The sequence below is a fragment of the Amphibalanus amphitrite genome, unplaced genomic scaffold (assembly GCF_019059575.1).
Source record: "Amphibalanus amphitrite isolate SeventyFive unplaced genomic scaffold, NRLGWU_Aamphi_draft 000116F_arrow, whole genome shotgun sequence".
Taxonomy (NCBI): Eukaryota; Metazoa; Arthropoda; class Thecostraca; order Balanomorpha; family Balanidae; genus Amphibalanus; species Amphibalanus amphitrite.
In genome coordinates this window covers 1034483-1062433 of record NW_024881611.1, presented here as the reverse complement: position 1 = coordinate 1062433, position 27951 = coordinate 1034483, and the positions used below count along the sequence as shown (strand labels likewise).

General features: G+C 53.0%; 3 protein-coding genes and 1 non-coding gene across 9 annotated transcripts in view; 2 read left to right on the top strand and 2 right to left on the bottom strand.

Moving 5' to 3' along the window:
- Nucleotides 1-3020: 3020 nt before the first annotated feature.
- LOC122381254 lies at nucleotides 3021-13061 on the top strand. Of its 4 annotated transcripts, none has more exons than XM_043365222.1 (11): nucleotides 3021-3083; nucleotides 3725-3803; nucleotides 4048-4227; nucleotides 4642-4841; nucleotides 5828-5995; nucleotides 6614-6800; nucleotides 7012-7134; nucleotides 8799-8905; nucleotides 10203-10269; nucleotides 10611-10867; nucleotides 11164-13061. In XM_043365222.1, exons 4-11 carry the CDS (start codon nucleotides 4710-4712, stop codon nucleotides 11275-11277), a joined length of 1155 nt encoding a protein of 384 aa, XP_043221157.1. In that variant the 5' UTR covers nucleotides 3021-3083; nucleotides 3725-3803; nucleotides 4048-4227; nucleotides 4642-4709; the 3' UTR covers nucleotides 11278-13061. The 4 variants fall into 4 exon arrangements, with proteins under 4 accessions (XP_043221157.1, XP_043221156.1, XP_043221158.1 ...); XM_043365221.1 differs by having other exon boundaries at nucleotides 3032-3083; nucleotides 3715-3803; XM_043365223.1 differs by having other exon boundaries at nucleotides 3034-3062; nucleotides 3715-3803.
- Trnal-cag lies at nucleotides 6452-6535 on the bottom strand. Its single transcript has one exon. It is a non-coding gene; the product is annotated as a tRNA-Leu (tRNA).
- A 498-nt stretch (nucleotides 13062-13559) lies between the features above and the next one.
- LOC122381245 (nuclear receptor 2C2-associated protein-like) lies at nucleotides 13560-15971 on the bottom strand. Of its 2 annotated transcripts, XM_043365207.1 has the most exons (3): nucleotides 15145-15162; nucleotides 14886-15080; nucleotides 13560-14136 (listed from the first exon to the last, which is right to left on the bottom strand). In XM_043365207.1, exons 2-3 carry the CDS (start codon nucleotides 15009-15011, stop codon nucleotides 13813-13815), a joined length of 450 nt encoding a protein of 149 aa, XP_043221142.1. In that variant the 5' UTR covers nucleotides 15012-15080; nucleotides 15145-15162; the 3' UTR covers nucleotides 13560-13812. The 2 variants fall into 2 exon arrangements, with proteins under 2 accessions (XP_043221142.1, XP_043221143.1); XM_043365208.1 differs by lacking the exons at nucleotides 14886-15080; nucleotides 15145-15162 and adding an exon at nucleotides 15895-15971.
- Nucleotides 15538-27951, top strand: part of LOC122381244 (SLIT-ROBO Rho GTPase-activating protein 3-like) — a 67393-nt gene continuing 54979 nt past the window's right edge. Inside the window, exons 1-2 of one of the 2 annotated variants that reach the window (XM_043365205.1) lie at nucleotides 15538-15661; nucleotides 25155-25217. In XM_043365205.1, coding sequence (XP_043221140.1) covers nucleotides 25163-25217 — 55 coding nt within the window. In that variant the 5' untranslated portion in view covers nucleotides 15538-15661; nucleotides 25155-25162. Of the gene's footprint in view, nucleotides 15662-21558; nucleotides 21815-25154; nucleotides 25218-27951 lie in introns of those variants that run through there. The other variant, XM_043365206.1, reaches the window with a different exon arrangement.

The following is a 27951-nucleotide window of genomic DNA, read 5'->3' as shown; positions in this document are numbered from 1 at the left end:
GGCTCCGATGTTCAGTAATGGTGATTGGTGGCGACAGCTTCCATGGCGGGTCTCTCAGGCAGAGGAGCGGCTCGGAAGATGTATGTACTCCGAGCTCGACACGCTGTCCCACAGTTTCTCGGCCGTGCTCCTCCATACAGGCTGCAGGGATGGAGGAGCACGGTCTCCGCTACACCTCTCCGCTATCGCTCGCAGCGTCTGGAAGGGGAAGGACTTTGGCTGAGGCCCTATTTGCCACGTTGACCAGCAGGCGCGCAGCTATACCAAACGCTCAGCTACCGAGGCCCGTCCTGCTTCCACCATCACGACGTGGGCCGGGATGTACCGGGACAGCCAGTTGCCACCCTGGCGGCGGCGCCGAGACCTCGTGTGGCCGGCTGGGAGGACCACGAAATACTACCTCAATGCAAGCAGTGCCCTGGCTGTCCCAGAAGATATGCCGCTCAGGGAGTTGGCCTCAGCGCCACAGCAACAGGCCAGCGACTCAGCGTCCTTCTCCAGAAGCGGTGATGCTGTTATCGCACTCGCCAAAGGCATCGTACCCGGTGACCTCCGCCTGTGACAGCTGCGTTTCAGTAAACGCGCTGCCCGCATCAGTTGTCCAAATGAGTGTCCGTAAAAGAAACTGTAGTGGATAGCTTCGGAGGTTTTATTAGGATGATTGAAGAAAACAGACGAAAACTGAATATCTTTAAGGATGACGACTTCTTCCATTTCGATGATAGGGGAGCGAAACAAAACTGTGGTTGCCAGCTAAGATTGAATTGAACTCTGATGAAGGACTTCAGGGTTATCCAAGTACTGGGGGCGGTGGGGGGGGGATAAAAGCAATCTTCGCTCGACGTCTTTGTGAAGAAGTCGAAGAAGACCTTTTTGTAACGAAGTCGTGCGAAGAAACGACTTTGTGCCTCCTGATGAAGGCTACCTTTGACAAGACGCCCCAAAGAACAACCCTTCTGAGATGAAACAAACTTAGGCTTACTTGATTATCGCCGCTCTACGTCCTATGCAGTCGGTGAAACCGGGCATCAGGAATCTGACCGGGTAGATATGTAGACTAAGACCACGGCGAGCTGCGATCGCCGGCCACTTGTTCGGTAAATCTATGTAGTGTCAAGCTTGTAGCGATAGCCTCAGGAGACAGAAGGGTCGGTGGCGTCTGGTTTGAACTTGCGCTTTTAACACACAGCTACTCACGGGCAATATGATTCCTGGTGGGCGTATTGGTAACCGATTATCCTCGTCGGATTTCTCATTGACAATGTTTTGATGGGCCTGATGGCTGCTTTCGCTGTTATTTCGGGCGTGCGAGGTCCATAAAATATTATGGTATAAAGCATTCACCTTGTACAAAATAAGCGCATAATGAAAAAATATCCCTTTTTCAGATAAGAAAAGCGTAACTTGCGAGTTACGCTCTTTTTTAAAGCATCGCGTGGCGCAGTAATGAGTTACGCTTTTTTACCATGGCGCTGTTTGGAGTTACGCTTTTCATCCTTTTGGCGGTACAAGCGGTTCGCCCAAAAAGTCAAAGGAAAAAAACCTTTTGCCAATTTACATTTAACTTAAACTATTGTTGGAACGTTACTGCATACCACAAATATATCCGTTTCTCAACAATTTCAATGATGTATGCAACTCCCATATTGGAATGATACACTAGCGACAATGTCTCCAAACAGTAAATCGGCTCTCCTGGAAAATCGTAAAAAGTGAGTTACGCTTCTTTTACTTTGCACGGCAGTATGCGTGTGTTTGTTTGTCATATGAGTTATCGTACCAGCTACGAATCTCTTATGGAGATTCGTCAAGCGCTGAAAGCTGTTGTGTGATGTACTATAGTTGTTATTCTATTTAATCCACTTTGGTAAAAGTATCGCTTTATCGCATTCCAGCGACCGACGTGATTCAGGTGCTGCTCTCACCTGCTGGTTATTGCTAAGAATTATGCCAAGCATATATTTTCGTATTTATTTACGCCTCTCATAAATTTTCATCATGCCGGGCGCTACCCGATCGTCCACGTGCCCTCCTCGTGCCATTGCTGTGTCTCAGAGGCAGGGGACCGGCGCCGCGATGTACGCGTCCCTGCTCGCTCGGCCATCCCACACCCGTGCTGTGGCGGCTGGCCGGCTCACCTGCTCGTCATGTATACTGTTCCATGTTATGTTGCTGGCTTCAGACAATATATGTACGGTTATCGGTGCCATCGTTCCATCCTTCCTTCTCAGGCGCTTTGCCGACGCGCTGGCCTTTCCTCGAAATGTTGCGGTATTGAAACTTTTGCTTTTTGGAAGCAAGCTCTTTCGCTCTGATAAGACCGTTGTATAGCCGTAGGGAGAGCCGAGAGGGAGACATTGGACTGAGCGGTGCTGCCTGGTGCGTCGCAGTGGCAGAGGTTGTCCCAATGGGAAGGGAGTGCCGTGATGGAACAGCCTGTACTGCCACTGAAATGGTCACCTCGAGAGGTCACCACGTCCACCGGTTATCTGATGGGTTGACCCGTCAGTCTGGGTCAAGATTCAGGATTGTGGTTCTTGTAGATAGTCTGAATAAGGAAGTGTGAGAAATAATGCGAATGGGCTAGTGTAGTCCTCTAAAAGACAGTAAGGTCAAAGGACTTCACTCAATATACCCTGCGGCGGCAGGTTAACTGCCAAGGACCACATGGAGGTCAGGTAAACGTTAGGCAAATGGTAGACGTTTAGGCGTAGGCGGATCGCAACTGTGGATCTCGATCTTGAGTTGGTAAACGATGTCAGTTGAGCTGGTACTGTAGGTACCGATGAAATCCCTATCAGCTATATGTTGTCAAAGTTACTTTTGCTATCCCTTCAGTGTTTTTAATCTATAAGAGTCGAAACTCACACCCTAAAGATAATAATCTTTATCAAAACGCGCGCCGTCCGCGCTCTCATCGCGTTTCTAAATGACGTCATTAGTACGAAAAAGTCAGCTGGTGGAAAGACGAGGACAACCAATCTCATGCCTAAAAATTTTAGCCCAAACCTTGGCCGAAACAAAACATAACTTGAACTTGCAAAATTTCATAACACAACACAGTTTGAGTTCGGCTGATTTTTGTGAGTTGAGGGCGTTAGGTTCTCAATTTTAGCTCGTTTATTACATATTGATCATTTATCATATAATAACCTCAATATGACATGGCATAGGCGGCGGAACGGGGTGGGCACCGGTGACCGGGGCACCGTGCCCCCTTTGATTTCACCTTGACCTGTGTCGGTTTATATAGCCTTGCCTGTGTCTGAAGGAATCGATTGCGACCATTATTTTGGCGATCAGACAGAGCCTTGGAGCACTTTTGACGCGCCCCGTCCTCTAAGTGACGATTAAGGGGTGAAGGAAGGGATCTAGGGCAAAATAAGTCATATTCGTGTTCTCCGTCCCCCAATTGAACTGATGACAGTTTTAGAAGCAATTCTGAATCCGACGCTGTATTCGTTGCTGTTGCTGACGCTATCTTCACGAACCTGTCGGACATGTCCGTGGATGTAACCTAAATAAAGTTCTGCTGTTGACGCACCCTCAATTTGAAACCATTGCTATTTGCTAACAAATTGAAATCAATTGAAATTGAAAAAATGAAATGCTGTGTCAAAAGCTGAAATTGTAGGTCAAAGTTCACTTGCAATTGATTCAACTCACTTGATGAGTTGAATATTTTGCATTTCAGCTGCAATTCACCCCTCTAAGCCTCTTTCAGGTTAATACAGTGCCATAGCCGCACTGTGCCAGCAATATTGCAAGATAACATGGAACAGGATAGTGAGACAAACATTGCTGTAAGTCAATCTAATGTAATCGGGTTTCATATTTGTTAAATGTCAATATTGTATTAACAATAGATTGTATTGAATAATATTGACTCTGCTGTCACATTTCATGTTCAGTATCTGCTTATGTTACTATAAAATAGCTGTCAGCTCACTTAAGCTGTGTATATAGGTACCTACATATCCACAGGTATGTCACCTTGTGACTGTGCTTGGTGTTCTGTGTTGGCCTAACCCTGCCCTCTGCTCACAGCCCTCCGATGCAGAGCTGAGCTGTAACACACCAACTACTGGCTACTATGAGCCTGACTTTTACCTGGATGTGGCCGCCACTCCGCTCTACAGCTACATACAGGACGACCTGCACTACATGAAAAAGCCTATCCATCCCTATGACAAGAAGGGAGGCCAAAACATTTTCATGTACCAGAAGGTATGTTGGTTGGAAGTTAGGTTTGAAATTTCCTCAGCTTCCCACCCATGTGTTTTGTGTTCAGGTGTTGTGACTTGTGGTGTTTCATCAACAATAGTGTTTCTGTAATAAGATACTGTTTTTCATAATTCATTTTGTTAAGAATAATGCCTACTTTTTTCATTCTTATGGCATTAGGTAATTTGACATGATCAACAGGGATGCATAGTGCACACTTTTTTCAAACAGCAAACATTTTTGCTGAAGCCCTGGCACCAGTGTGGGTCAGCTCTGTATCCCACCGCTGGCTCGCACAGTCCGCGAGGCCGCCCGCGCAGGTCCGTGCGTTCGCACATAAGCGGTGTTTGTTGACGCCGCGGCTGTTATCGCGCGCCTACACTTTAGGCCGTTTGACACGTACCCCTCACCCTGCAGAGAAGCAGCGCGGCGCCTCTGTGTCGCGCGGCAGCGGCAGCGGCCGGCGGCCCGTCTCCCGGCCCGGCATGCTGACATTGGTGGACCAGCTGGCGCAGCGCTCTATGTACGAGACGTTCTCGCGGTCCCGCTCGCAGAGCCCCGGCTCGGCGGTCAGCGCCGACGAGCCCATCGAACTCGCCCACTACCCGGACGCCAAGGTGGGACTCACATACAACATAGACTCCATCGTGGGTCTGGGGTGGACTCAGACTGGACGGGATTATGATAAGACACCAGGCTGCGTGCGGACAGTCCGTTTTTCGCGTGGAATTTCCTCGCTGAGGAATTCCTCACGAAAATGGCCGTTAACGCGGAGAATCGCTAGGAATCCCGTGGAACGGCGATAAAAGCCTAAGGGTTGAACTTGTCTGAACTTGGACGGAATTTGATAACCACGGTGCATTAAAAGGAAAAGTGAAAGGAGGGAGAGCAGGGGCTTATTATGGCGGGATGATATTCAACTTTCAAACACCATCATAACGGCAAGGCGGGTATAGGGAGCAATGTGTGAGGAGGCATTGGGACAGGACTACTGCATTGCTCGGACATTGCTGCTTGTGGAGAGGGGGCAGGGGGCTGGGTGTGACAGTGAGTGATTTGTTATGCTTTCTCTCGGCGAATCATTGATGACTGGGCTCAGTGGGATCTGAGCTGTGGTATCGCAGTTCGTTCAAGTTCTGGGTTCTGGTGCTTTTCGACATTGTTTTTCCGATTCACCGGAAGCACAGTCACCCTATGCTGCTGCGATCGGTTGTGCTATTGTATTCAATATTCATTCAGTTCTGGCTTCATAAACGTGACTTTCGAATGTCACGGACTGGTGCTCGCTGCCGGATTCAGCGGAGTTGGAATGACGTGATACTGATAAACTGATTGACAGCGAAACATTTTGTACAGGATGATCATTCACTGAATGATAAAAGTATGGAATGGCTAGTGGCCACCACTGTCGCCGCACGATAATATGTCATGCATTTTACAATGTGCGAGCATGTAGAATATTACGTATTTAATCGTTTATCTCACGATCTTCAAATGGTTGGCCGGAGACGACTCAGTCCTAGGACACATCCGTCGCTGCTCCGCTGTGTGACCGCGCGTGACTGTGACTGTGCGCTGAGTCCCCTTGTGACGCCACTGGCAGGTGCCGAACCCGTCGCTGCCGGCCGCCATCGAGCGGGACGACTTCCCGGCGCCGCCGTACGCCTACTCGGACCCCGAGCGGCGCCGGCGGCTGTCCGGACGATCCGACGACGTCATCGACGACGAGGACGAGGTGGATGCCGACAGGGAGGAGGACCCCAAACTAAAGGTGGGTGTGGCACCGACCGTGTTGAAGGGGTGGGGAGGGCGCTAGGTCAATACCGGGTGTCAGCTACAAGGGCACTGAGGCCAAGCAGTGCACCGAGCACGATGGTTGTGCTGCACGGAACCGTGACTGTTTTAATGGATTGTGAGTCGGTTATTGTCGCCTTACGGCGCAGTGTCGTACCGTCCTTAGAATTAACTTGCTTTAAGTGGCTGGGAAGAGTGACGTTCCCAATTTCCACAGTGCGTTATTGAAGCACGAACGAAAACGTTTTGTGAGGCGGTTTGCCTGCTGGCTGCCACCACTCAATAGTCATGACTCAGATGATCAAAAGAGGTTTTGTGTGGAAAGGAAGAAAATGGGCAGGTCCCTGGCATTCTGCCAGAATGTAAATGTCTGAATGGTCTGTGTTGAATGGTGGTTTAACACGTACTCGAAGCTTTACGGGCGAAAAGTATCTGTCAGAAGTGGGATTCGAACCCACGCCTGGAGAACCAGACTGCGACCTGAACGCAGCGCCTTAGACCGCTCGGCCATCCTGACATTGGGATGGCTGCTCCGAATTGACAAATCGATACGAGTGTAGCTCCTGTTTGTCCCTGACTGACGTCCTTTCCGCAGCGTGAGGAGGCTGAGCTCACCAAGATCGCATCCGGCATCGGCAAGGTGTTCCTGCACGACCTGCAGGCGCGGAAGCAGCAGCGTCACCAGCAGCTGACGCACCCGGACCCGCGCAGCACGTCCCGCACCCCGGCCGCCAACCGGGAGCCCCGCTATGGGATGCGCTACCAGAACCCGGTGAACGCCTGTGAGTGGGCAGGACGAACCGGACATTGTCTGCGGTCTTGACAGGGGACTGGGCTATTCAGCTCTGCTCAGTCGGATATCTTAATCTTGAATCTGGATAGTTGCTGGAAAATGGAAAGCTGTGCCAAATCTGCTCATATTTGCTGTCTGATCCATGTTAACAACCTAGCTGGCTTGGTGTCGTCTAACCGGCCGACTTTTCTGTTCGTCAGCTCCGTCTCGGTTCCTGCACAACCGCAGTCTGGACGAGGACCTGTTTTATTACCGGTACCACGGTTACCCGCCGGTGGGATGGGCCACGCGCGACCACAGCACACTGCCCTCCACATACAACAGTACGTCATGGGGTCATTGTGCGGCAGGGGCATGTGTGTGTGTGTGAGGGGGGGGGAGAGCTTGGAGACTCGGGAGTCAAAGACAGTCATAAGGAACTGAGCTACGTGGGGCAGAGCCTCATGGAAACTGGGCTGGACGCACTGAACTTTGATGGGTAATACGGGATTACAGGATGGAACCACTCATGTTACGGTAGGTCCCGCATAATTGGACGCTTTGCTTGGGAGTTTCTAACTGATCTTGCCATAATGTGCTTTGCTGAAATTAATTCTGTTTTTCATAACTTTTGACGAATACGATGAAGACCGTCATTAAATTTGATCCATTGCCCGTGCCTTGTCATTAAGTCAATATTTTGACTGCTTGCCCCTGCTGACGCTTTCGCAAAATACTCCTAACTCCAGCTTAGACCGCTCTAGCATCACCCATACGGCAGCGACCGCTGTTCCTTTAGCTCATGAAATACCAGCTACGCTGTAGCCATTCTGACTGAGACAGCGCGGAACAAGAAAGTACGGTTACAGCACGGAGCCTGTCGTGTTCTGTATGACTATTTCATCTGATACGACGTGTCGGCCGTCCGAACATAGCAGTGCTATGGCAACTTGATAATGACCTCACTCTGGTCCTGACGCAGCCGTTTTATGAAGGCGGTGAGGTGCAGAATCCGTTCGGCTACTAACGCTTAGCCCAGTGTTAAACGAACGGGCTAGGCCGTTGATTTAATTTAACTGTGATAATTGCAGTTACGCAGCAGATCAATAGCCACGTCCAGCTTGTCTCTTCGTAGCAGCACGGCGAGATCCTGTTAGCTCATATCTCAGTGGTGACCTGTCGTTTTGGTGTCAGACTTTAGTGCTTGTTTCAACTAAATCCTGCTGTCTCCTGTCTTTGCCCACCGTTATCCGATGGATCCGGCAGCTTTCTCAAACCCCGTCTTGACCTGAGCTGAACCCGTCCATATCGTCACGGTACGTGCGCTCCCCATCCGCAGCGGTGCCACGCTTTGCTGCAGCAGCGGCCATGCAGTGGTCGTGAGGGTGCCAGGGCTCCGGTATATCATGTCTGATTATATTCATCGTCGGCTACTTGTGTGCGGCGAGGGGCGTGGGTGGTTGACAGCCCATCATCGTTTGCTCTTGATGTGCTGAATTCAGTGATGCTGTGTCATAGCTCCTACCGAACCTAGCTGCAGCCAGTGCTGATCCGCTTCGTGACGTATGTTGGACCCTGCTCACTCCTACCCTTGTGCTATGACTCACAGCTGTTCACACTGCACCTAATCATTGCACTATTATATCACAGTTTTGAAACATCTTGTCACTGTAAACTTTGTCGAATCCCGAAAAATGATTCATGCTGAACCCTTACAACTCTCCGCTTGGCTCTTTATAAAGTCTCGATAAACTCACTTTCACCCTTGCGTACCATGTCACAACCCATTTTAGACTCTGCCCAAACCCTCGTTGAACTTACTTAAACCCATGCTAAGGTCCTCAATCAGTGTTTTACCCAGCTATAGCTCTTGCCTCGATATACCTGCTGAATCTAACATTTTCTGGGGCCCACCCTAACCCTGCTGGGTTCCCGCTGAGCCAGCCACAGACCCCGCCGTAACGTCCGCTGTAACTCACCGTAACGCCCGCTGTAACCCGCTGATCAGGTCGACTGGCGCCGCCGGAGCGCCGCTTCTGCACGCTGCCGGCGGCCGGCAGGTACGGCGGCCTCCTGAGCGGCGGCGGCGGCGGCGGCTCGGCTCCCTCTGTGACGGTGAGCGTCCCCCGTGACCCGCCCCGTCGTGACCCGCCCGTCTCCGGCCCTGCTGTCAGTGGTCAGCGCGCTGCGGCCCTGTCCAAAACCGGGCTACGGGCTGGCGGCCAGTGGGTCGCTGGCGGGCTACGTGACTGGCGCGCGCAGCACGCCGCATCTGTCCGTGAGTGGCGGCCGGCCGGCTCGGTCTGGCTGCTGCATGTCCCACTGCCTGGGGAGAGGAGGGCGGCGCAGGGACGCGGCAGAGCGACGGAACACCGGGCCGGCCGGAGATGGCGGTGTTGTGTGCAGTGTAGCCGTGTCATGTTTGTGTGCTGGTGTTCAGTAAGTGCTGGCAATGAACGGATGTCTGCTGTGAGTGTCTGAGTGAGGCGTGCTTTTGACGTGTGCGTGTTGACGTGCTCTCCGTGTGCGGGTGTTTGGAGTGGGTGTGTGTGTGGGGGGGGGGGGGGGGGCACAGCACCGCTGCTTGTGCTGGTGGCAGCGCTGTGCTGGCTGCAGATCCGCTGAGTGGTGGAGGACACGGCGTCACCGGGGAACCGGCGGTGTGAGGTGTGCATTGACTGGTGGCTGGGAGGACTGTGCCGGTGTATATGGCTGATGTAGCATATCGCAGAGTTAGCGTGTTATCCCGAACCTCGATGTTGACGTATATTCTGACAAATTTGACGCACGAGCACCCCAGCCCGTCAGTGTTCTTTGTTGATCCGTCCCCATAGTTGGTGATGTTTTGCCCGATTTCATTACATACTGCCATGCATATCGAGTCAGATTTCATAGATTTATCGTTGTATGTTTTGACAGATTAGGCATACTGCGTATGTTAGTATGGTCATTTACTCCTAATTCGCATGGCATGCTGCCCTGACGATATTGATTTGTGTTGTGCGTTCATTGTTTACAAATAGTTCGTGCTGAATAATGGTCCTATTCTGATAAAGGCATCTTGCAGCTGGCGCCCCATTTACCGGTAGTTTCAGGCTGGGCTTACGACGTCTCACAGATGTACACAAATTTATCAAAGAAATGACATGACAATAGTAGACGAACTGGTTGGAGTGATCGAGGCTCAACCTTTACATTCATTTTGCAATTCAATCGGTCCCGGTCAATTATCTGTATTTTGGTCACCATTTTGTCAGTGTCTACTTGCTGATGACCTTGCTTTGTCGTGTTTGCTGCTCATGAATGCGCTCTCTCAGTTTGTGCTTGATGGTGATATCTTGGCACGGTACCGCTCCATGCTGCTGTCGCCTCTCATTTTAACCCGTTCGGCCGTCACCGTTTGATTTTTCAGTCTGACGGCCGCGACTACACGTTTAGTTCCATTCGTCACCGCCAGATGGGAGACACCCAGTCGGAGGGTAAGCTATTCCACAGTGGACGCATTGGGTGTGGTGTGTGCCGATTGAATTGTTTTCTAGGACGTGCTTGCGGTCGCTTTTTACGGAAAACGGCGGATATCTGACATGTGTGTTTCTTAGCAATCAGTATACTTTGCGTGAAACCCAGTGCCCGTTGTCAAAGTGTCCCTCAATCTAATCGCTAATTGCTTTCACAGCTATGATTCATCACTTCTCAACGAAACAGTTGAACGCTCCTCTCCGGTACCATGGCATCCTTCATCCCTACCACCTGTGCAATTGGTTACCTTATCGCCTGCCATTTCAGGCTTCAGCCCGCTGACGCCGTGTCCCTCCGGCAGACTCTCTGGCCTCGCTGCTCGACGGCGACCGGCTGGCACTGGCGGCGGCGCCGGTCAGCTCGGGGCGCGACCCGTCAGCCGTTTCCTTCTCTAGTGTGCCCATGCCGCCGCAGACGGACCCCCAGAGCCCGTTCTACCGGCGCTCGCGACACGCGCCGCTCTACACACCCAACCTGGAGAGCAAGTACCCGGCGGCGCGACTGCGGCGCGACAGGAATCGCACGCTGCCAGAGGACGTGGATGGCACACAGCTGGAGGTGGGTGACTGGTGGACTGGAGCTCTGTCAGCTACCGAGCTCGGTTTCCATCGTTACTGGCTGTCATGCCGCATATGTTCGGTTATTTCTGATGAACAATTCGAAGTATTAGAAGGGCTCATTTTTATGGCTCCTGTTCACGTTTTTTTTTTTTTGTTCATTGTTCCCTACTTTATCGTATGTTTTTGTTGCTAATAATTGAACTATTTCACTTGCCTCTCGCCAACCTCAGGGTGCTGCTTTACCGGTACCCCGTTGCTTCACTCCCTGACCGAACAATGCCCGCTCTATTGCAGCGCCACCTGACGGAGGACGAGTTCGTCAGTGTGTTCAACATGAGCTCTGCCGAGTTCTACAAACTGCCCGAGTGGCGGCGCAAGAAGCTGAAGCGGGCTGTGCACTTATACTGAGCGCCGGTCTGTCGGTCTGTCTGGTCCGTCTGGTCCGCCAGTCTGGTCCCTGCCGGTCCAGTAGACCAGCGTCCGCCGGACCGGACCGGTCTGCCCGCGCACACGGCTGCCACAGCCCGGCGCCGGGAGAGCTTCCGCTTCACACCAGGGACAGCGGCCCGCTTGTTGCCAGTTGCTGGCTTGTTTAATGGGCCTGCTAGCTAAAGCCAGTCATGAATGCGTGTTTGGCGGAGTAAGGCGGTCAGCTGCGGTGACAACCAGCTTGAAGCACGCACAAAACCTGCCTGCTGCTGTCGCCATTCGCAACAAGATTTGCGAGGCGCTCGAGAAGCTTCATTTAAAGCTGTTTACTTTTAAGCAGGAACTGCCAGTATGGTGTTTATGTCACCTCGAGACGAGCTCGCTGGTGGAAAACTTTGGCACCGGATTCGCCCCCACTTCAGCCCAGGACACCGCTTTACCTGCAGGGTAGTAGCAGTGAGCTTATGGAACGGATGGTAACTATTCAGGAATCTCAGAGCATGGCATCCGGTCAGAAGTGTTACACTCTGACTGATCTCGCAAAGGCATTTATTATCGTGATGGCGAACCATCTCATGACTGAATTTCATTGGACGCGAAGCTGATTGATGACTGGCTTGTATCCCTTTTTATCATTTTAGATGGTACTTTTACTTTTACAGGCAGCTCATATGATTTGATGACCTTTTATCGCGACACATTCCTTACTGGTGAGCAATAAGCTGATTGCTATATGTGGTTATTGGCCGAGATTCAGCCATTACTGCAGAACATGACACTTCTGACTTATTTAGCCGGTCGCTTTACCGTGTGAATCTTTTGCCAGATTGTCGGTAGGTGAGGGTAACGAGATGGAAATGTTTGGTGTGATGGGCGTGAGATTTGTAGACTGTTTGGGATCATGTAACCGCTCTGGTAATCTCGAAAGCCAAGGCGAGCTCGCACCGGTCTGTGTTCCTTTTGTTAGTTCAGCAATCGCAGCTATAGCGCGCTGCCACTGTTGAAGGTTAATTCAGGGCACCAATAGTCTCCGCATGTTTAGTTCCTCTGATCAACGGCGTGCTGTATGCGAAGCCCCAGTTGCAGACCTAGTCGCCAGATCGCGCGTGGTTTTACTGTTGAGCGATAGCTTACACCATTGGGGGTTTTATCAGAGTTTAGGAGGGACACCGCACAACACGCACCTGTGACGGCCAGGGATAGCCCTCGCGCAGTGCGTGCCAGCCAAACGCACGTGCCATGCTGTTCAACACTGCCATAGCCGGGGACCGCTGCGTACCGCGGTCACCGTGTATAATTTCACGGCCCCCGCTAGCTTCCAATGGCAGCGCATAGTGACGGCTGCTGCGTCTACATTCCAGTGCATGTGCCATAGGCAGCCAGTTACGCTCGCATACGACCCCGCACCGTTACTACATCGAGAGCTTTGAATCATCCCACGCGGTAGCTTCTCTGCTTGACTGGTGTTTGCAGGCAGCCGTCATTTCGCCAGAACCCTCCCCAGTTACGCCGATTGTCGGACTTTGTAAACGTCGTCTGTCACCGCTGTGATCATCTGCGAAAGGCATGCGTCCCCCCCGCCCCCTCCCCCTCCCCCAGCTTGATAAGCGTTTGTTAATGGACCGTTTTGGGTTTTTGTGGATCTTTGTTCCGGCTGTTGTTTTAGATGTTTGTTTTTCTTTGCATGACATACCTATTGTATTCCAGTGCACCGGTAGAGCCGATGGGTACCAACGCGCCGAAAATATACTGCAGCAGAGTCTTATTCATGCTTTCCGTTCCGGGGGCCTGGCGATTGGCGATCCATATTCCATATCATACATACCCGTCCTCTGGTGACGAGGTCGAATGTGAAGCAGTAGCGGCGGAACACCTTCAATTAAGGGGGGGGGGGGGGCACTGCTGACTTTTGGTCCCATTCTTTCCATGCAACGCCCATAGGGCTAATGTTAAAATGCCAAAATCAAAGGGGGCATGGTGCCCCGGTGCCCTCCCCGTTCCACCGCCTATGATATGAAGCTGTCTAGTTAGCTTCGCCTAGCGACATTGAAAGGGAAGCCAGAAGGGGTCGGTTTTATGGGACATAACAGCTTTTACCTGGAACCAAGTACCAACTGCATTTCATGCGAGTGGTGAGTTGTTGTTGCGACTTCCTGTCCCCGCACACCAAACATCAAATAACCGATTGCTTACTTGATGCCCTTGCGTGTTTTTTTTTTCGCACATGGCCCACCTATAACGTTTGCGTACAACAGGCGGGATGCAAACATACAGGCCCCTTTATTTCACATTGGCCCTATAACAGGTCATCGAATGTAATAAAATGCACTGAAAATATTCAATATTCGTGGGAATCGGCATGACCTTCGTCATAATATAACGGCAAGAAGACATTTAACAAAACCGTTCTCGACATCACCGGACATCATAGCTCACCAGTCACCATCCAGCAATTTGACATTGGTTCTGACGGCATGACATTCAATTCCTCAACAATTCCTACTACAACAAAGGTCAGGTAGCAGGGTCGTCAGCCGCCGTCTTCGGTGACTCGTCGGCGAGCAGGTCGAACTTGTAAACCACCACGCGGCCGAAGAAGTCCGTGCTGGTGTTGAACACTACCTTGACGTGGGTGACGGGCTCTGGACAGTCGACCGGGAACGTCTGCAGCCGGTTGACGTTCTCCGGATAGAAGGCGTGCAGTCGGCGCAGCTGGTCCGGCGCGTCGCCCGCCTCCAGCCAGCAGTCGCCGCCGGCGAACCCGCCCTGGAACTGCAGCTGCAGTTCGGTGGGACGGCGCGGCGCCGCCAGACGGGCGCAGATGTACTGGGGACTGCCCTGTGGGTGAGCCAGTTCAGACAGGTGAGAATCATTTTTAAATTCTCGCTTAAAAATCCCATTATTTATCTACTTGATTGTGCATATTATGAAGAGACAGTACACACAATGATACTCAACCATTTTTTCTTATTTATTTTTTTAACCTTATAAATTTAATCAGCCAGCTTTCATGAAAAACAGGTTTCACCCCATGGTGCAATGTAGATGGCTACTGAAAAGTGAAATGCAGAACAAATGAGTAAGTAGTATCAGTTTGAGCAGTGGTAACAGTGCACTGTGCCAGTGCAAGGAATTTCATTTCTGAGGGCTGTTCACGGGCACCGCACACTACTGCGTGCAGTGTGTGCAGCAGGCGTGGGGGTAGGGGAGGGGTAGGCAGTCAGTACGACGTCACAAGGCTCTGTGTTGGTGTGGTGGACCGCACACAGCCAATGCTGTGGCCAGACCCAACTGACCACGGTGATCGCTGTGTGTGAACTGCGGTGATGGAAGGCTGACTTAGGAACACAGTGGGTAGAGCTTGGAGGCTGTGTACGGTCCTCCCGCACACAGGGCCCCTGTGAACACCCCTGATTCCGAAGCTGATGAAATTTCATACCAAAAAAAATCTGAGCATTCAAGGAGAAGGCAAGGGTCCAATGAAAGCCAACTCAGTATGTTATGATTGGAAGGAGAAAGGCAGATGTAACCACCTGTTCAGCGCACCATTCATTTTTGCTTTGCAATACAAATAGAAAAATAAGCACCTGATGAGAGTTCCAGCATGTCTCTTCATCACCATCAGTCAAGTATTTGCTGCCAAACTGCTTGACATCCCTATTCAAAACTGAACTGACAGTTATCCGTGCATCAGGCAAAATACTAATGACCATAATATTTCTCCACTGCCTTCTTGAAAGAGCTATATATCCACATAAAACCCAAAAACACTAGTTTCTAAACTATATTGATATTGATATTCACGGTATATAGAGTTGATATTGATATAGGACCTTGGTTTCTAAACCATTCTAAACATTTGCAGTGGTGCGCCACAAAAGCCTCAAAGTATGCATCGTATATTTTGATACATTGATATTGTGATTCCGAAGTGCAAGATTCTATGACGTCATTAGCGAAACCCGTTGGTTAAATATTTATTTTAGCGTTTTTAACGCTTTTTCCGTCGAATCAAATAGTTAATAGAAATAAATTTCTTAGCTTTGAAATAAATATATTTACTGATTCAGATTGAATTTCCTGCTTTCAACCCTTTTGAATAATACTAGCGAGCAGCGATAGCATTCGGTGTCCAATCAAAATCGGAGGTTTGGTTAATAAATCAAGACTTGCAAAATAAATTGATTGTTGAATTCGCTGAATGGGTGAAGATGGGAATTTTGAATCGAGGTGTGAGCGTGTTTGTAAGATTGAGGTTGTGGCTGACGACCGTGCAAGTTGAGGGGCTGGCTGGAATTAAATAATAATGACAGCGCAGTGAAGCTAAGATTTTTAATCAATTCAAGCTTGTAACGCTGAACAGGTGAGCTGAAGTACTTTTGGGGAAAGGGATGGTGTGCACTGTTTGTTGTAGGATTAAAACCAAAACTGTATGTTGGATTTATTTGGTGTTAATCGACACAGCAATATATGCTAATTCAATAACGAGTAATATTAAGGATGTGTTTGAGCCAAACTGTCAAGGAAGATAGTGATCAAGATGGCCAAAAATGGAAGTTGCATTTATTGTGATTTTATGCCTATTTATGTACTTACCATCATAGTTTTCTTGTGGATTTTTCGGTATCGGTAACCCTGGCGTCACCGGTAGCGTTTTCGTTCAAGGTTAAGGTTCCCTGTATTAGGCAGTATTAGGCCACCGTGCCAAGCCGTAGCATGCTGTGACGTCACTGGGTAAGAGAACGTACCACGCTATCAGTATCGACTGAGACTCAGATAGACTCAGAACGACTCAGGCAGACTCAAACTGACTCAGACTGACTCAACCGACTCAAATCGATTCCGATCGACTCAGACCGACTCAGAACGACCCAAACTGACTCAGACCGACTCAAATAGATTCCGATCGACTCAGACTGACTCAGAACGACTCAAACTGACTCAGACCGACTCAACCGACTCAAATCGATTCCGATCGACTCAGACAGACTCAGAACGACTCAGGCAGACTCAAACTGACTCAGACCGACTCAACCGACTCAAATCGATTCCGATCGACTCAGACCGACTCAGAACGACTCAAACTGACTCAGGCCGACTCAACCGTCTCAAATCGATTCCGATCGACGCAGACAGACTCAGAACGACTCAGGCAAACTCAAACCGACTCAGGCAGACTCAAACTGACTCGATTTGAGTCGGTTTGAATCCGCCTGAGTCTGTCTGAGTCGTTCTGAGTCGTTCTGAGTCTTTCTGAGTCGCTCGGAATCGATCTGAATCAGTTTGAGTCTGCCTGAGTCGGTTTGAGTCTGCCTGAGTCTATCTGAATCGGCCCGAGTCTGCCTGAGTCGTTCTGAGTCTGTCTGAGTCGCTCGGAATCGATTTTAGTCGGTGGAGTCGGTCTGAGTCAGTTTGAGTCGGTCTGAGTCAGTTTGAGTAGGTCTGAGTCAGTTTGAGTCGTTCTGAGTCGGTCGTGTCAGTTTGAGTCTGCCTGAGTCGGTTTGAGTCTGCCTGAGTCGTTCTGAGTCTGTCTGAGTCTGCCTGAGTCATTCTGAGTCTGTCTGAGTCGCTCGGAATCGATTTGATTCGGTTTGAGTCCGCCTGAGTCGTTCTGAGTCGGTCTGAGTCGATCAGAATCAATTTGAGTCGGTTGAGTCGGTCTGAGTCAGTTTGAGTCGGTCTGAGTCAGTTTGAGTCGGTCTGAGTCAGTTTGAGTCGGTCGAGTCAGTTTGAGTCGTTCTGAGTCGGTCGAGTCAGTTTGAGTCTGCCTGAGTCGGTTTGAGTCTGCCTGAGTCGTTCTGAGTCTGTCTGAGTGCCTGAGTCATTCTGAGTCTGCCTGAGTCGCTCGGAATCGATTTGAGTCGGTTTGAGTCCGCCTGAGTCGTTCTGAATTGGTCTGAGTCGATTGGAATCGATTTGAGTCGGTTGAGTCGGTCTGAGTCAGTTTGAGTCGGTCTGAGTCAGTTTGAGTCGGTCGACTCAAACTGCCTGAGTCGGTTTGAGTCTGCCTGAGTCGATCTGAGTCGATCGGAATCGATCGGAATCTATTTGAGTCGGTTGGGTCGTTCTGAGTCGGTCTGAGTCGATCGGAATCGATTTGAGTCGGTTGAGTCGGTCTGAGTCAGTTTGGGTCGTTCTGAGTCGATCTGAGTCGATCGGAATCTATTTGAGTCGGTTAAGTCGGTCTGAGTCAGTTTGAGTCTGCCTGAGTCGTTCTGAGTGACTGAGTCTATCTGAGTCTCAGTTGATACTGATAGCGTGGTACGTTCTCTTACCCAGTGATGAGTGACGTCACAGCATGCTACGGCTTGACACGGTGGCCTAAGTAATGCTGCCTAATGCAGGAAACCTTTACCTTGAACGAAAACGCTACCGGTGACGCCAGGGTTACCGATACCGATTTTTCTTAACATTTTCATTGCAGTATTAGTTACTTGAATTCATCAGACATAATATGGACCATCGCAAATGACCTTTGAAGCCCATGATATCTGCTTTAGATCAGCTTTTTGATTTGTAGCCTAGCTTTTTCTGGTTCCGAAAGTGAAAGTGCTGAATCAATGGTCTCAGTTCGTGCTTCTGTTGTCTGATATTTTCATGGAAGGGGGAAGATAATGCATTTGCTATTTTGTAAAGTGATAGTGCCAAGCACTTCTGTAGCCATATAACCATACCAGCTGTATGTGCACATTTCAACTGCTAGCATGGTTAAGATTTAACAAATGCATGCTGCTGTCCCAATTGCCCACTGGATGCCAGATGCATTGATCATGGATCTATTCATGCTCCCCACTTCTGCAGTATCGGTGATGTGTTGCGTCAGCTCGCCCCCGATCTCATGTGGTTCGTTCGAGTCGCGAGCGCCGATCGCCTCTTTAAGCTAACTCCTATGCGAGCATATTTTTTGCCACCGCGGTGCGTCGGTAGCGCGCGTGACCTCCATTGAGCTGTTTGCACAAGACTGAGTACGCAGGATTGGGCGTGTTTGCCAATGATCTGGGTGGGTCGCTTCGCTCAGATACGTGACGGCCGCTGGACAATGAAGGTCGATAACATATCCTGGTGTATCCGCTGTGATTGATAATCTATTGCTAGCGGCTGTATTGATGTCTCTTTTCGTTCATTGTCCAGCTTTTGTTCTGTTCAATGTTCATGAAGGGAAGCTAAAGAAGCCATGCATGATGGTAATGATTTGCTATGCTCCCCTCTTTTCATTGCTTACAAGTGTCTTGGCTGTCGGTTACCTCGAACTATTCGCTAGCAAAGTGGCAAGACAAGAAGCACGCTGCACGGGGCTGCTGCCTTCTCACTCATCTCAGCTTGCTGTCCTGATATATGCTGGTGACACCACTCACAAATCGATGCCGAGTGATGCGTAACCCCGCACCGGGCCGGTGAGCCGCGGTGACGGTAATCGGATAGGGTGCGCGCACTGCACGGCACGCTCGTCTGCGACCACGCGCTCTATCTGCACCTCGACCCCGGGCGGCACCTGGCACGGCGGCGTCCCTGCTTTATTCAGACATACATACCCTAACCAGCGCTAGTGCTTTGCAGTGGCTTCAGTATGAACTTCGAGGCAGGTCGATGTTTGATTGTGTATTTGATTAATAAGCAATGCCTTCTTGGCTCGGTTATACGTTTCCACAGTGCGTCCCAAGCAACAAATCATGCGAATCTAGCCCTGGACCCTGGTGATTGATTGCGTTTTATTACCGCCGTTTATGGGCAGCACCGTATTGCTGAAATTGAGCCTGCCATCGCACCGTTGAGCGGACCGCAGACGCCACTCCCGACCGTTCGTTTTCCGTAACCAGATCCTATCGGCGTGCTGCGGGGCGTGCTGCCTGTCGGGGGCGTGCTCTCGACTGTCGACATCAACGCACCGCACCGTGCATACCACAGCGCCGCGCCATGGTGGTGCGACCAGCTCCGGGCGCCGGGCGGTCCAGAGACCCGCAGAGGCCTCGGTGACCGGACCGGCGTCACCAGGCAGCCGTCACCAGCCGGGGTGTCACCAGGCGGTGTCACCAGGCCGTCTCCTCGGTGCCCGTTGCGTCACCGGGTTAATGCCGGTCAGTGTATATTTACGGCGGAGTGATTGCTGTGATAGCGCCAGCCCAGGCTTGCCGCCCGAGCGGCGAGCCCCGCAAAAACTGGCTCCTTGGTCAAATTAACAGCTGTTTGTCTGAGACGGATGGGGCTAGGATGTCGGTTTGTGGAGTTTTTAGAGAGGAAAATCGTTGTACAAGTGCCTGGTGATCTCCAAAGAAATTATTTTCCCCATTGGGTTGAGGAGCGCTACCAAGTTGCATTGCAAGCATACCGTAATTGCGAATCGTCATCCGTTAAGTGCCGAGTCATCGGCTTCGACTCAAACAATGGACTCTTTTGTCGTGTTCCTTAATCATTCACAAGCTTTTTGCCATTCACCTGTGGCCAGTAACATAGTGTGTGCTGTCCTTCGCTAATATTTACATTAGTGCGGGACGCTGTTTGGTTCGAAAACCCTCGCCATTGTTCCCCTTGATTGTCCATGATCATCAAAGTCCACATTCCGAAGCCCGACTGCTATCCACCGTTTACGCAAGGAACCTCCGCCTATTTCGTGATTGCTTTGGGATAGTTTGCCGGTTGAGGCCACACAGGCTGTGCCACTTAAAGACCTCACTGACCAGGCACCGCTTTAGTTCGTTTAGACTAACCGTCGTGGGATGAATAATTGCTGAATTATGTATCGCTTGGTGGGCGGTCGTGTCACATCATATCTTCTTTTCTCGGGAGTGAGACAGCGAACATGTCTCTATAAAACCGTTCTCCCTTGTGCCGACTGCTGAGGCTAGCTCTCTATGGTATCGACAGCGATCCGTGTTGTTTCGCAGCGGTCCGTGCCAGAGCATTTGTAAGCGCGTCAGCAGCAGCTGCCTGGCCAGCTGCCGATCCGTCACGGTTGCGTCTTGAGCCGGTGTAATTTTCCACTTGAGGAGAGCCGGTTGTGCTGGCGGCAAGGCCGTCGTGCCATGGCCGTGCCGTGGAGAGGAGTGGATCGGCCCCGCCGAGTGGGCTATTGTAGTCTGCACAACCCGACCGAGGTGTTCGGTTTCATTCATTCAGTCCGCCCGTCGCCATTGAGTAAACATTGCCGGTCATGGTTTGTGTTTGGAAATAGCGAGCCAGTCATGACCTTTCCTCCAGGCGTATCACAGCATCAGGAGAACGAATAGATGAAGCGATGGGACTTCCAGTGCAAGTGAAAGGATTATGGTTCATGTCCTGGACTGGCTTATCTTTAGGAAAGTGTTTGGGCTACCAGGAACTGGTAGAGTTTCCCTTGCCTCAATAAAATTGAAACACACAAAATATCTACTCCAGTTTTAGAGCTGTGATGCGGCTACCGTCTTACATCGCACACTTGTTTCCTGCTGCATCTGCCTATCAGCGCTTCGAGTGATGCACCATTGACATTTTGCTGTGTCTGGCCGTGTGAATGTGTGATAGTAGTCACACCTGCTCCACGATTCCCATTGTTCGGCGCAGCTGAGCTGCCGAGGCCCGGCGGCGGCCCTGCGTGACATTGGCCAATGCCGGTTGGCGCGCGCCGTGTCGCCTCCATCAGCTGCTGATCGGGCGGGCGGTGTCGCCGCTCATTGTCACCCTGTTGTGCCTCGGTCAGACTGACACACAGCACGTCTAGTGGACGGCTGGTGCTGGTCCTCCCCCTCAGCTGTGGCCCGGCTCGGCCCGGCTGTGCGCCCTTTGTTCCGTGTATTGTGTCGGCTCGGGACACGATGCATCATGCATGACAGAGCCGCCGGCGGGATCTCGTACAAGGTCAAGGGCAACCGCTGGCGCCGGCGCTGTTCCGGTGCAGTGGGGAATTGTTTTTCGTGTAACGTTCAGCGTCGGTGCTTTCTCTCGACATACCTATTTGTTATCGACATATCTTTTGCCCAGGGTTGAGAAACCAAGCAGATTCGTGCGACATAAGGCTTGGGCAACCAAAGACCACTCTGTGAATTGTAAGTAGTTTTACTATTTCAACCTGTTATTTCTCTGGAACTTCGTTCTGTGTCCGGTATGCGTAGGCGGCAGTGGCTGCGTGACCCGACTGACCGGTCTGGGCACGGTAGCTGGCAGCGGCGGCGGTGGTTCGCTGTGCTCTGCCGCTGCGCCGCCGCCGGCTGCGTCGGCTGGTTGAGTCACGGCCGGCCGGCCGGCCGGGGGGTGGGCCCCGCGCGGCGGCGGCGGCGCGGCCCGCGCAGTCGGTCCCCGGAGGCCGCCGAGGCGGGGTGAGTGTCGCGGACGCCGTGAGACCATTCGCCGCTCCGTGTCTCCGCCGCTGCGAGAGGCGGGCTGCTGTGCTGTGGGTCGTGTTTACTGTGTGTGGTGGCTGGTGTTCTTAGCCCGGACTACTCGCTCCGACTGGTACCGGGATCTACAGGGAGTCGACGCTGAGACTGCGGTCTGGAGCAGCTCCGGCCGACCCGTCACCCGCCGACCTTTGGCCGGCCGCGCGGTGAGTGGGAGTAGCGAGCGGTCACCCGTCGGCCGTCACCCCCCCCCCTCCCCCGGCCTCGGCAGGTCCTTCTCCCTTCACAGCGCCGTCATAAGGCTGTCACGGCGCCCGTCACAGCAGTGTCAGAGCATCAGTCACAACCGTGTCACAGCGCCCGTGACGGCCGTGTCAGAGCGGCGTCACGGCCGTGTCAGAGCGGCGTCACGGCCGTTCGGCGGCCATTATTCTGTTTGCCTCCCGCGCCGCTGCCGGCGCTCCCACGGGCGCCGATGACGCGCGGCGCGTCCCCTCTGCCCTCCCCTCCCTTCTGGTCCCCTCTGTCCGCGCATGGTCACGGCATGGGCGCCCGCCCGGCGCGGCGCAGCGCACCCCTTCCCTCTGCACCGGGCCGGCTCCGTCAGCCGCCGCCAGGTGAGGTGGAAGCGCGCCGCGAGCCGCCGGCTGATGGCTCGATTTATAGGCCCGCAACAGACGGTAGCCGCCAAGGGCACTGTGTTCGTCCCCGCCTCGTCCCCGTCTCGCCCAAGCTCGTCCCAGAGCGCTCATGTCCACAGCGACGTAGCGATGAGACGGCACGGAGCGCGTGTGCGCGGGCGTTGATTGTGTTAGGCCGGCGCGGCGCGCCTGGACGCGCTATATTTAGAGCCGGAGATCGAACTGGCCGGCGGAGAGTCAGCGGCGGCGGCTCTGCGCCGCTCTGCTCACTGCACAGCTCCGGCGCTGGCAGACTCGAGAACTCTTGGCCAGACCGACCGTCCGCTATTCAGCGGGTGTGGCGGCGTGCTGATGAAGAGCATGCTGCGAGACAGCGATTCTGCTGTGCGCTGCGATGGGTGTAGTGAGGGCCGTACTCGGACGGACCACCTACGTCGGGCGGGGCTCCTCGCTCCTGGGTGGCCGATGGTGTCGAAGAGACGGGTGTGTGTGTGTTGCCGCGTCCAGTTCCATCCGCGCCCTACGTCGCCTTTCTCCGTCGTGTGTTTTGTCGTCTGTGTGCTCTCTGGTCGGACTCGCCTGTTCTACCGTGTTTAGGTACAGCTGACTCAGCGTCTGGCTCAGTTAGGATGGGTGTTCTTTTGTTCCGTTTTTGCTAGTTGTTTCCGTATTTGCTGCCGGGTGGCATCAATTGATGCCGTTTTTAAGGACGGACGTGACTGCTGAAGTGCGTCGCGTTTGGGTAGTTATGTTTGCGTCTGGACCCTTGTGTCTATGTCATGTGATCAATTGAGATTTGAGTGCATTGTTCACGGACTGTAGGTGCACAATGCTCCGTTTCGGTACAGTAACATCCAAGCCGGTTTAACATTATGATGTAGAATGACATCATCCAATGAACGCGGACACGGTCGGTTTTAAGCTTGCCCCGGAATCTGCCTTATAAGCTGACCGGTTGTTGTGCTTATCGTGTGTGGTGTGCTGTCCTGTGGTCCTGCTTAGGTGTTTGTTGTGATTGGGCTGGTGGAATTTCCCATGTTCGATTAGTAATGATGGAAGAGCGTCGTGTGATGATGTTCATTGGATATTATGGCTTTCGTGACAGTGTTCTTTTGTTCTCTTTGTATCAAATACGGACCGTTTGACGATAGCTCGTCTCGAGCACATATCATAGCTATATCGCCTGTGACAATCCCATCGTGATCACGTTTGGTTGGTATATCACTGCTGGATGTATTGTTGCCAGATGACTGGCAGGTGGCCCATTGTGTCAGACAGGTGACCTGACAATGGTTGTCTGACGTTGAACTACTCCCTCCGTGCCCCCACGCCGCGCCAGGCTCTCCGTAGAGCTGTGAGCCGCGACCGTGGTGACTACTGGCCGGGTTAGTGGGACCGGCCAAGGCCAGGGGGGCCGCGCGCCGCCCTGCAGGCGGCCGGTCCATCAATTCGCGTGGCGTGCTGACGACAGGGCGTCATTCCGACCCATTGGCTGCTCCACGCCGAGTTATTCGGCGGCTCGGCTACCGGCCGGCGCTGTGGCCGTCTATCGAGGGTAGCCAGCGGAGAAATGTGCGCCGTTCGGGAAGGCGTGGGCTGTAGGATCACGAAACTCGGCCAATTTTAGGGCGCTTGTTGGTCTCAGATGACGTCAGTTTGAAATATCTTTGACCTAAGAATTGTCAGTAGTAGTTCAGTACTCAGTAGTCACCGGAAATTTCCACTCATCGGCATCCAACTATTTCTTGTCTGTTTGAATCATAAAAACTGGACGAATCTTTCACAACTGTAGCACTAGCGAGTCCTCTGAACGCGGTAGCCGTCCACGACCCGTCCGTCCGCCCGGTACTTTCATTTTCCGCTGCTCGTCTCCGTGCCGTCTGTTCTGGTGAGCGCCGTGGTCGGGCGGCCGGCGCGCTAGGAGCCGGTTCTGACGTCATGCTGCGGGCCGCGGCTCCGCTGCGGGCTGACCACGGTCGCCGCAGCGCGAGAACGGACCGCTGCGGCCTTGCCAACACTGCATGTCTCGCGGCGGCCGGCGCCGGCTCACGTCATGGCCGGCTGACGGTTTATCCGGCCTCCTCCTGTGCTATTGGGGTCGTGGCGGTAGGGTGTTGGCTGGGGGTTAGTAGGTGAAAGGGGAAGGGTAGATGGCGGTAGACAGGGGCCACTGCTACCCCTCCCCCGCGAAGGGCTGAGCAATATGACTCTTGAAGGCTGACTGATATGCTATAACTGCTACAGCCGCCGCCAGTGCTGCCGTTTCCTGTCTTGTTACCAGTTATCTGTCTACTTGTAACACAAGACAGGAAACTGGTGATGTCCTCCAAAGCATTATCGTGGGAATACTTTCTGCATTGGGTTCCAATGTGTTCCTCTGACAAGAACAGTCCAGGTTGACCAGGGACCGGGCTGGGCTCTGAGCTGCCGTACTGTCCTCGGAGCCGTGCCCCGTGGCCCGGACGAGCGCCACAACAATAAACACGCCGCTCCGGACCAGACCCCCTCCTTCCTGTGTCGATGGCGTCCTGCGCTCGGCGACCGGCTGTTCCGGCACGTCTTCTATACGACACTCCCCCACGGGACCTGGCGAGACGGAGACAGACGGGAGAAGGGCTGTCTCCGGGCCGGCGCCGTGTCCCGTGTCTGTGGCGTCCCTCGTCTCCAGGGACGCGCCTGACGGACATCCTCGCTGTTACTGAGGATGAGTGATGCTCTAATCTACGTGTCCCTCGCCTTCCTGTCTTGTCCCCTCCCGTCGCCGCTCACCGGCTGTCGTGAAACGCTCGACGCCGACGCTCGACGCTCGACGCCGGTTCCCCCATCGCCCGGCCGCCGCGTGATCGACGCTCGGTGGACTGCCGGGCCGCTCTCTGACTCACCCCTGTGGTCCCCTTTGTTTCAGAGAGCGCCATGGCCTCGGACCGGCGCGGTAGGAGGGACCTGGGCCTGGAGACACAGGTCAAAGGTGAGTTCTAATCGGGGTGGCCGTCGCAGCTTTACGCGGAGGGATGTGAGAAGTTGCGCTTTTGTCTTTGAATGAAGTGCGATGTAGTGCATTGAGCTCAGTTGCCAAAAATGACTAAAACGCCACAGGTGATCCGGTGGCACGATGATTCATTGATTCATTTTTGGTGATATCAGATGGAGTTTGACTGATTCGTCGATTTGCGTATTGGCGTAGATCTGATGTTTACGTTTCGTAAGTGCCACTGCTCGCTGTCCTCGCCATTGCGAACTGTCTGGTCTACCGCGGTAGATCCATCAATGTCAGACCGTAATACGTTGTCTGCACGTGTTGCCGGGGCGTCTCTCCCCTCTCGCGGTGACTCACTCCGTGAATATCGACGTGGGGACACGCCCCTGCAGGTTTCATGAGCACTGAGTGAGGCTCACCTGCCTTTCCACTCAGCCCACACCTGAGCGCTCATCTGCCGACCACAGGCCGCCTCCCCGGCTCGGTGTGTTTCCGTGAACTCGTGCCGCCACTGCGGCCGGACCCGAGCGCCGAGCTCCGGGTGGCAGCGCGGCCGGGCCGCTCGAGAAGCCTGCGCCGGCCGCCGCCGAGGGAGCCGGCATCGATTTTGAGCGGCGCTCGGCTGCTCTGCCGCCGCGCCGGGGCCGGGACGGCGCGCGCGCGTGGAGGTGTCGCCGTCAGCCGGACCGGATCCGGTCGCCGCGCCGCCTCCGTGCCGCCTCATACCAGCGCCCGATCACAGCCATTGACACGCGCGTGATGACGAGTAAATCACAGTGCGGCGTGCATTCGCCATCGCCTCCCCATCTGCCCTAACATCCCTTCCACCGCCGACAACCCCCAGCCCAGCACGTTGAAGCTGATACGATCCTCACCGATGAAAGGTAACTGAAGACGTATTTCACCATCCTCCGCCCGCCGTGTCCGCCTTGTGTACCCGCCGCGGCGAGCATTCCGCTGGTGAACACGCGATGAAGCGAGTCGCGCGGCGAGCGCGGTAGGCGGTCCTGGCTGGGCTCGCTGTGATAGAGTCGTGAGCCGTCGACGTGCGCGGCGCGCCGGTGTCCGACGTGACGCGGCGCCGTCCGCCAGCACCCGGTCCGGACCGGTCCGGCGGGGCGTGACTGTCGGTATGGTCACGATGAAGGTGTGATTGGTGTCGGGTGAAAAAAGAAACGGCGGAAACCGCTCACGATTACGGAAACCGGCGAATTCCCCGATGTGGAAAAATACCAAGGAGGAAATGCTAAAGCGCAGTGGAACTCGAAAAGTTTTTATTGATGACTTTTGTTGATAAAACAAACTTGGAGATCCTGTTTGTCTTTTTCTTGTTTTCCAAACCGCCTGGAAAATTATGCAGGTGCACCGTGAACTGTTTTGTCCGGGTCCCTACATTGCTGCCACCAAACCCGCACCTACTGGCAGAACTAGGAGGAACTATGCCGGGTGCGGTATGCGCAGGACGATAGTAGAGGAATCCAAGGTCTTTTTTTATTCCCGTGCAGCGACGGAACTCCGGAAAGAACCGCAGCGGCTCCCGGAGAGTGGGAAGTTTCGTCATCTGCGGATCGTCGAATGACGTCATGAGAGTCTGAAAACCGCGGCCGTCACGGAGGTATTTCTGGGTCAGAGATGATCTAACCGGTGCGTGAAGGATTTGGGATGATTCTCCGGTTAATGGTCTAGATATGTGCAGGTCGATGAAACATTTCTTTGCTTCAATGTACTGTTACTCATTTCTGTGAATGATTCTTCGAAATCCGAGGATCGAGCACTACGCTTTGTATTGTAATGCGCAAACCATGCTTAGGTTAGGTACTGCTGAGTATTTCAAGTTCATAACTCCCAGCAATTTCTTCGGTCGAAGACAGCAAAAGACTAGCTAGACCCCAAAGATTTGCTGGTCCTGCAGTGATCTATATTGCCGCCCTGCACGGGCGATCCCTGGGGCCTCTCAATCATCAGCGAGGACGGATGGCGTGGGCGGACTGACAGATGACCCGACATTCGAATATCGCTGGGAACGGGAGCGACATTTGATCGAGCCCCTCCTGCTCTTCCACTGTCCGCCTGATTTACTATCCTGCGGTCCACCTGATTCTGATGAAGGCATTGTTCTGCTGCCTTCAAAGTGCCCTTGCCTTGCTCTCCTGCTGCCCATTGCTCTGGGTGTAAGGCTATGCGACTTTCTTGCCAGGTGCCAGTTTCATTCGCTCATACGTTTCATACCGTTTTAGTGGTACGGCCTGCTGCTCCGGTGCTCGCCTCTTCCGTTCAGATTTTGGCGAATTAGCTTGATTTGTCGAAGTCAGTCTTGTTCAGACTTTACATTAGCTCACAGATCTCTGGTTGTTTTCAGTTCTCAATTATCCGACTATCCAGCTACAGTATGCTGCACTGCAGTCTTGACTTGCCCTTGTGCAGTGTGCCCCTGCTTTCCGCTGTCCGGTACGGGAGTCTGCCGCTCAGCTCGACTGACTGTGTGCTGCCGTGAAACCACAGCCACGAGTCGACCACGAGCCACCGTCCATGCTCAGTCTGTTTTCGTTGTGGCGGTTGGTGAGCTACCCATAAAGCACCACTCGTCGTCACAATCCGGTGACCCGGCTTGTGCGGAGGCTGACCATTCTTCACAGCCGGTCTGACGCGTGGTCCGGTGGGCCGCAGCGGTCCGCAGTGCCGGGCCATGTGTCCTCATGACGCCCGCTGGTCCCCTGCAGACGGC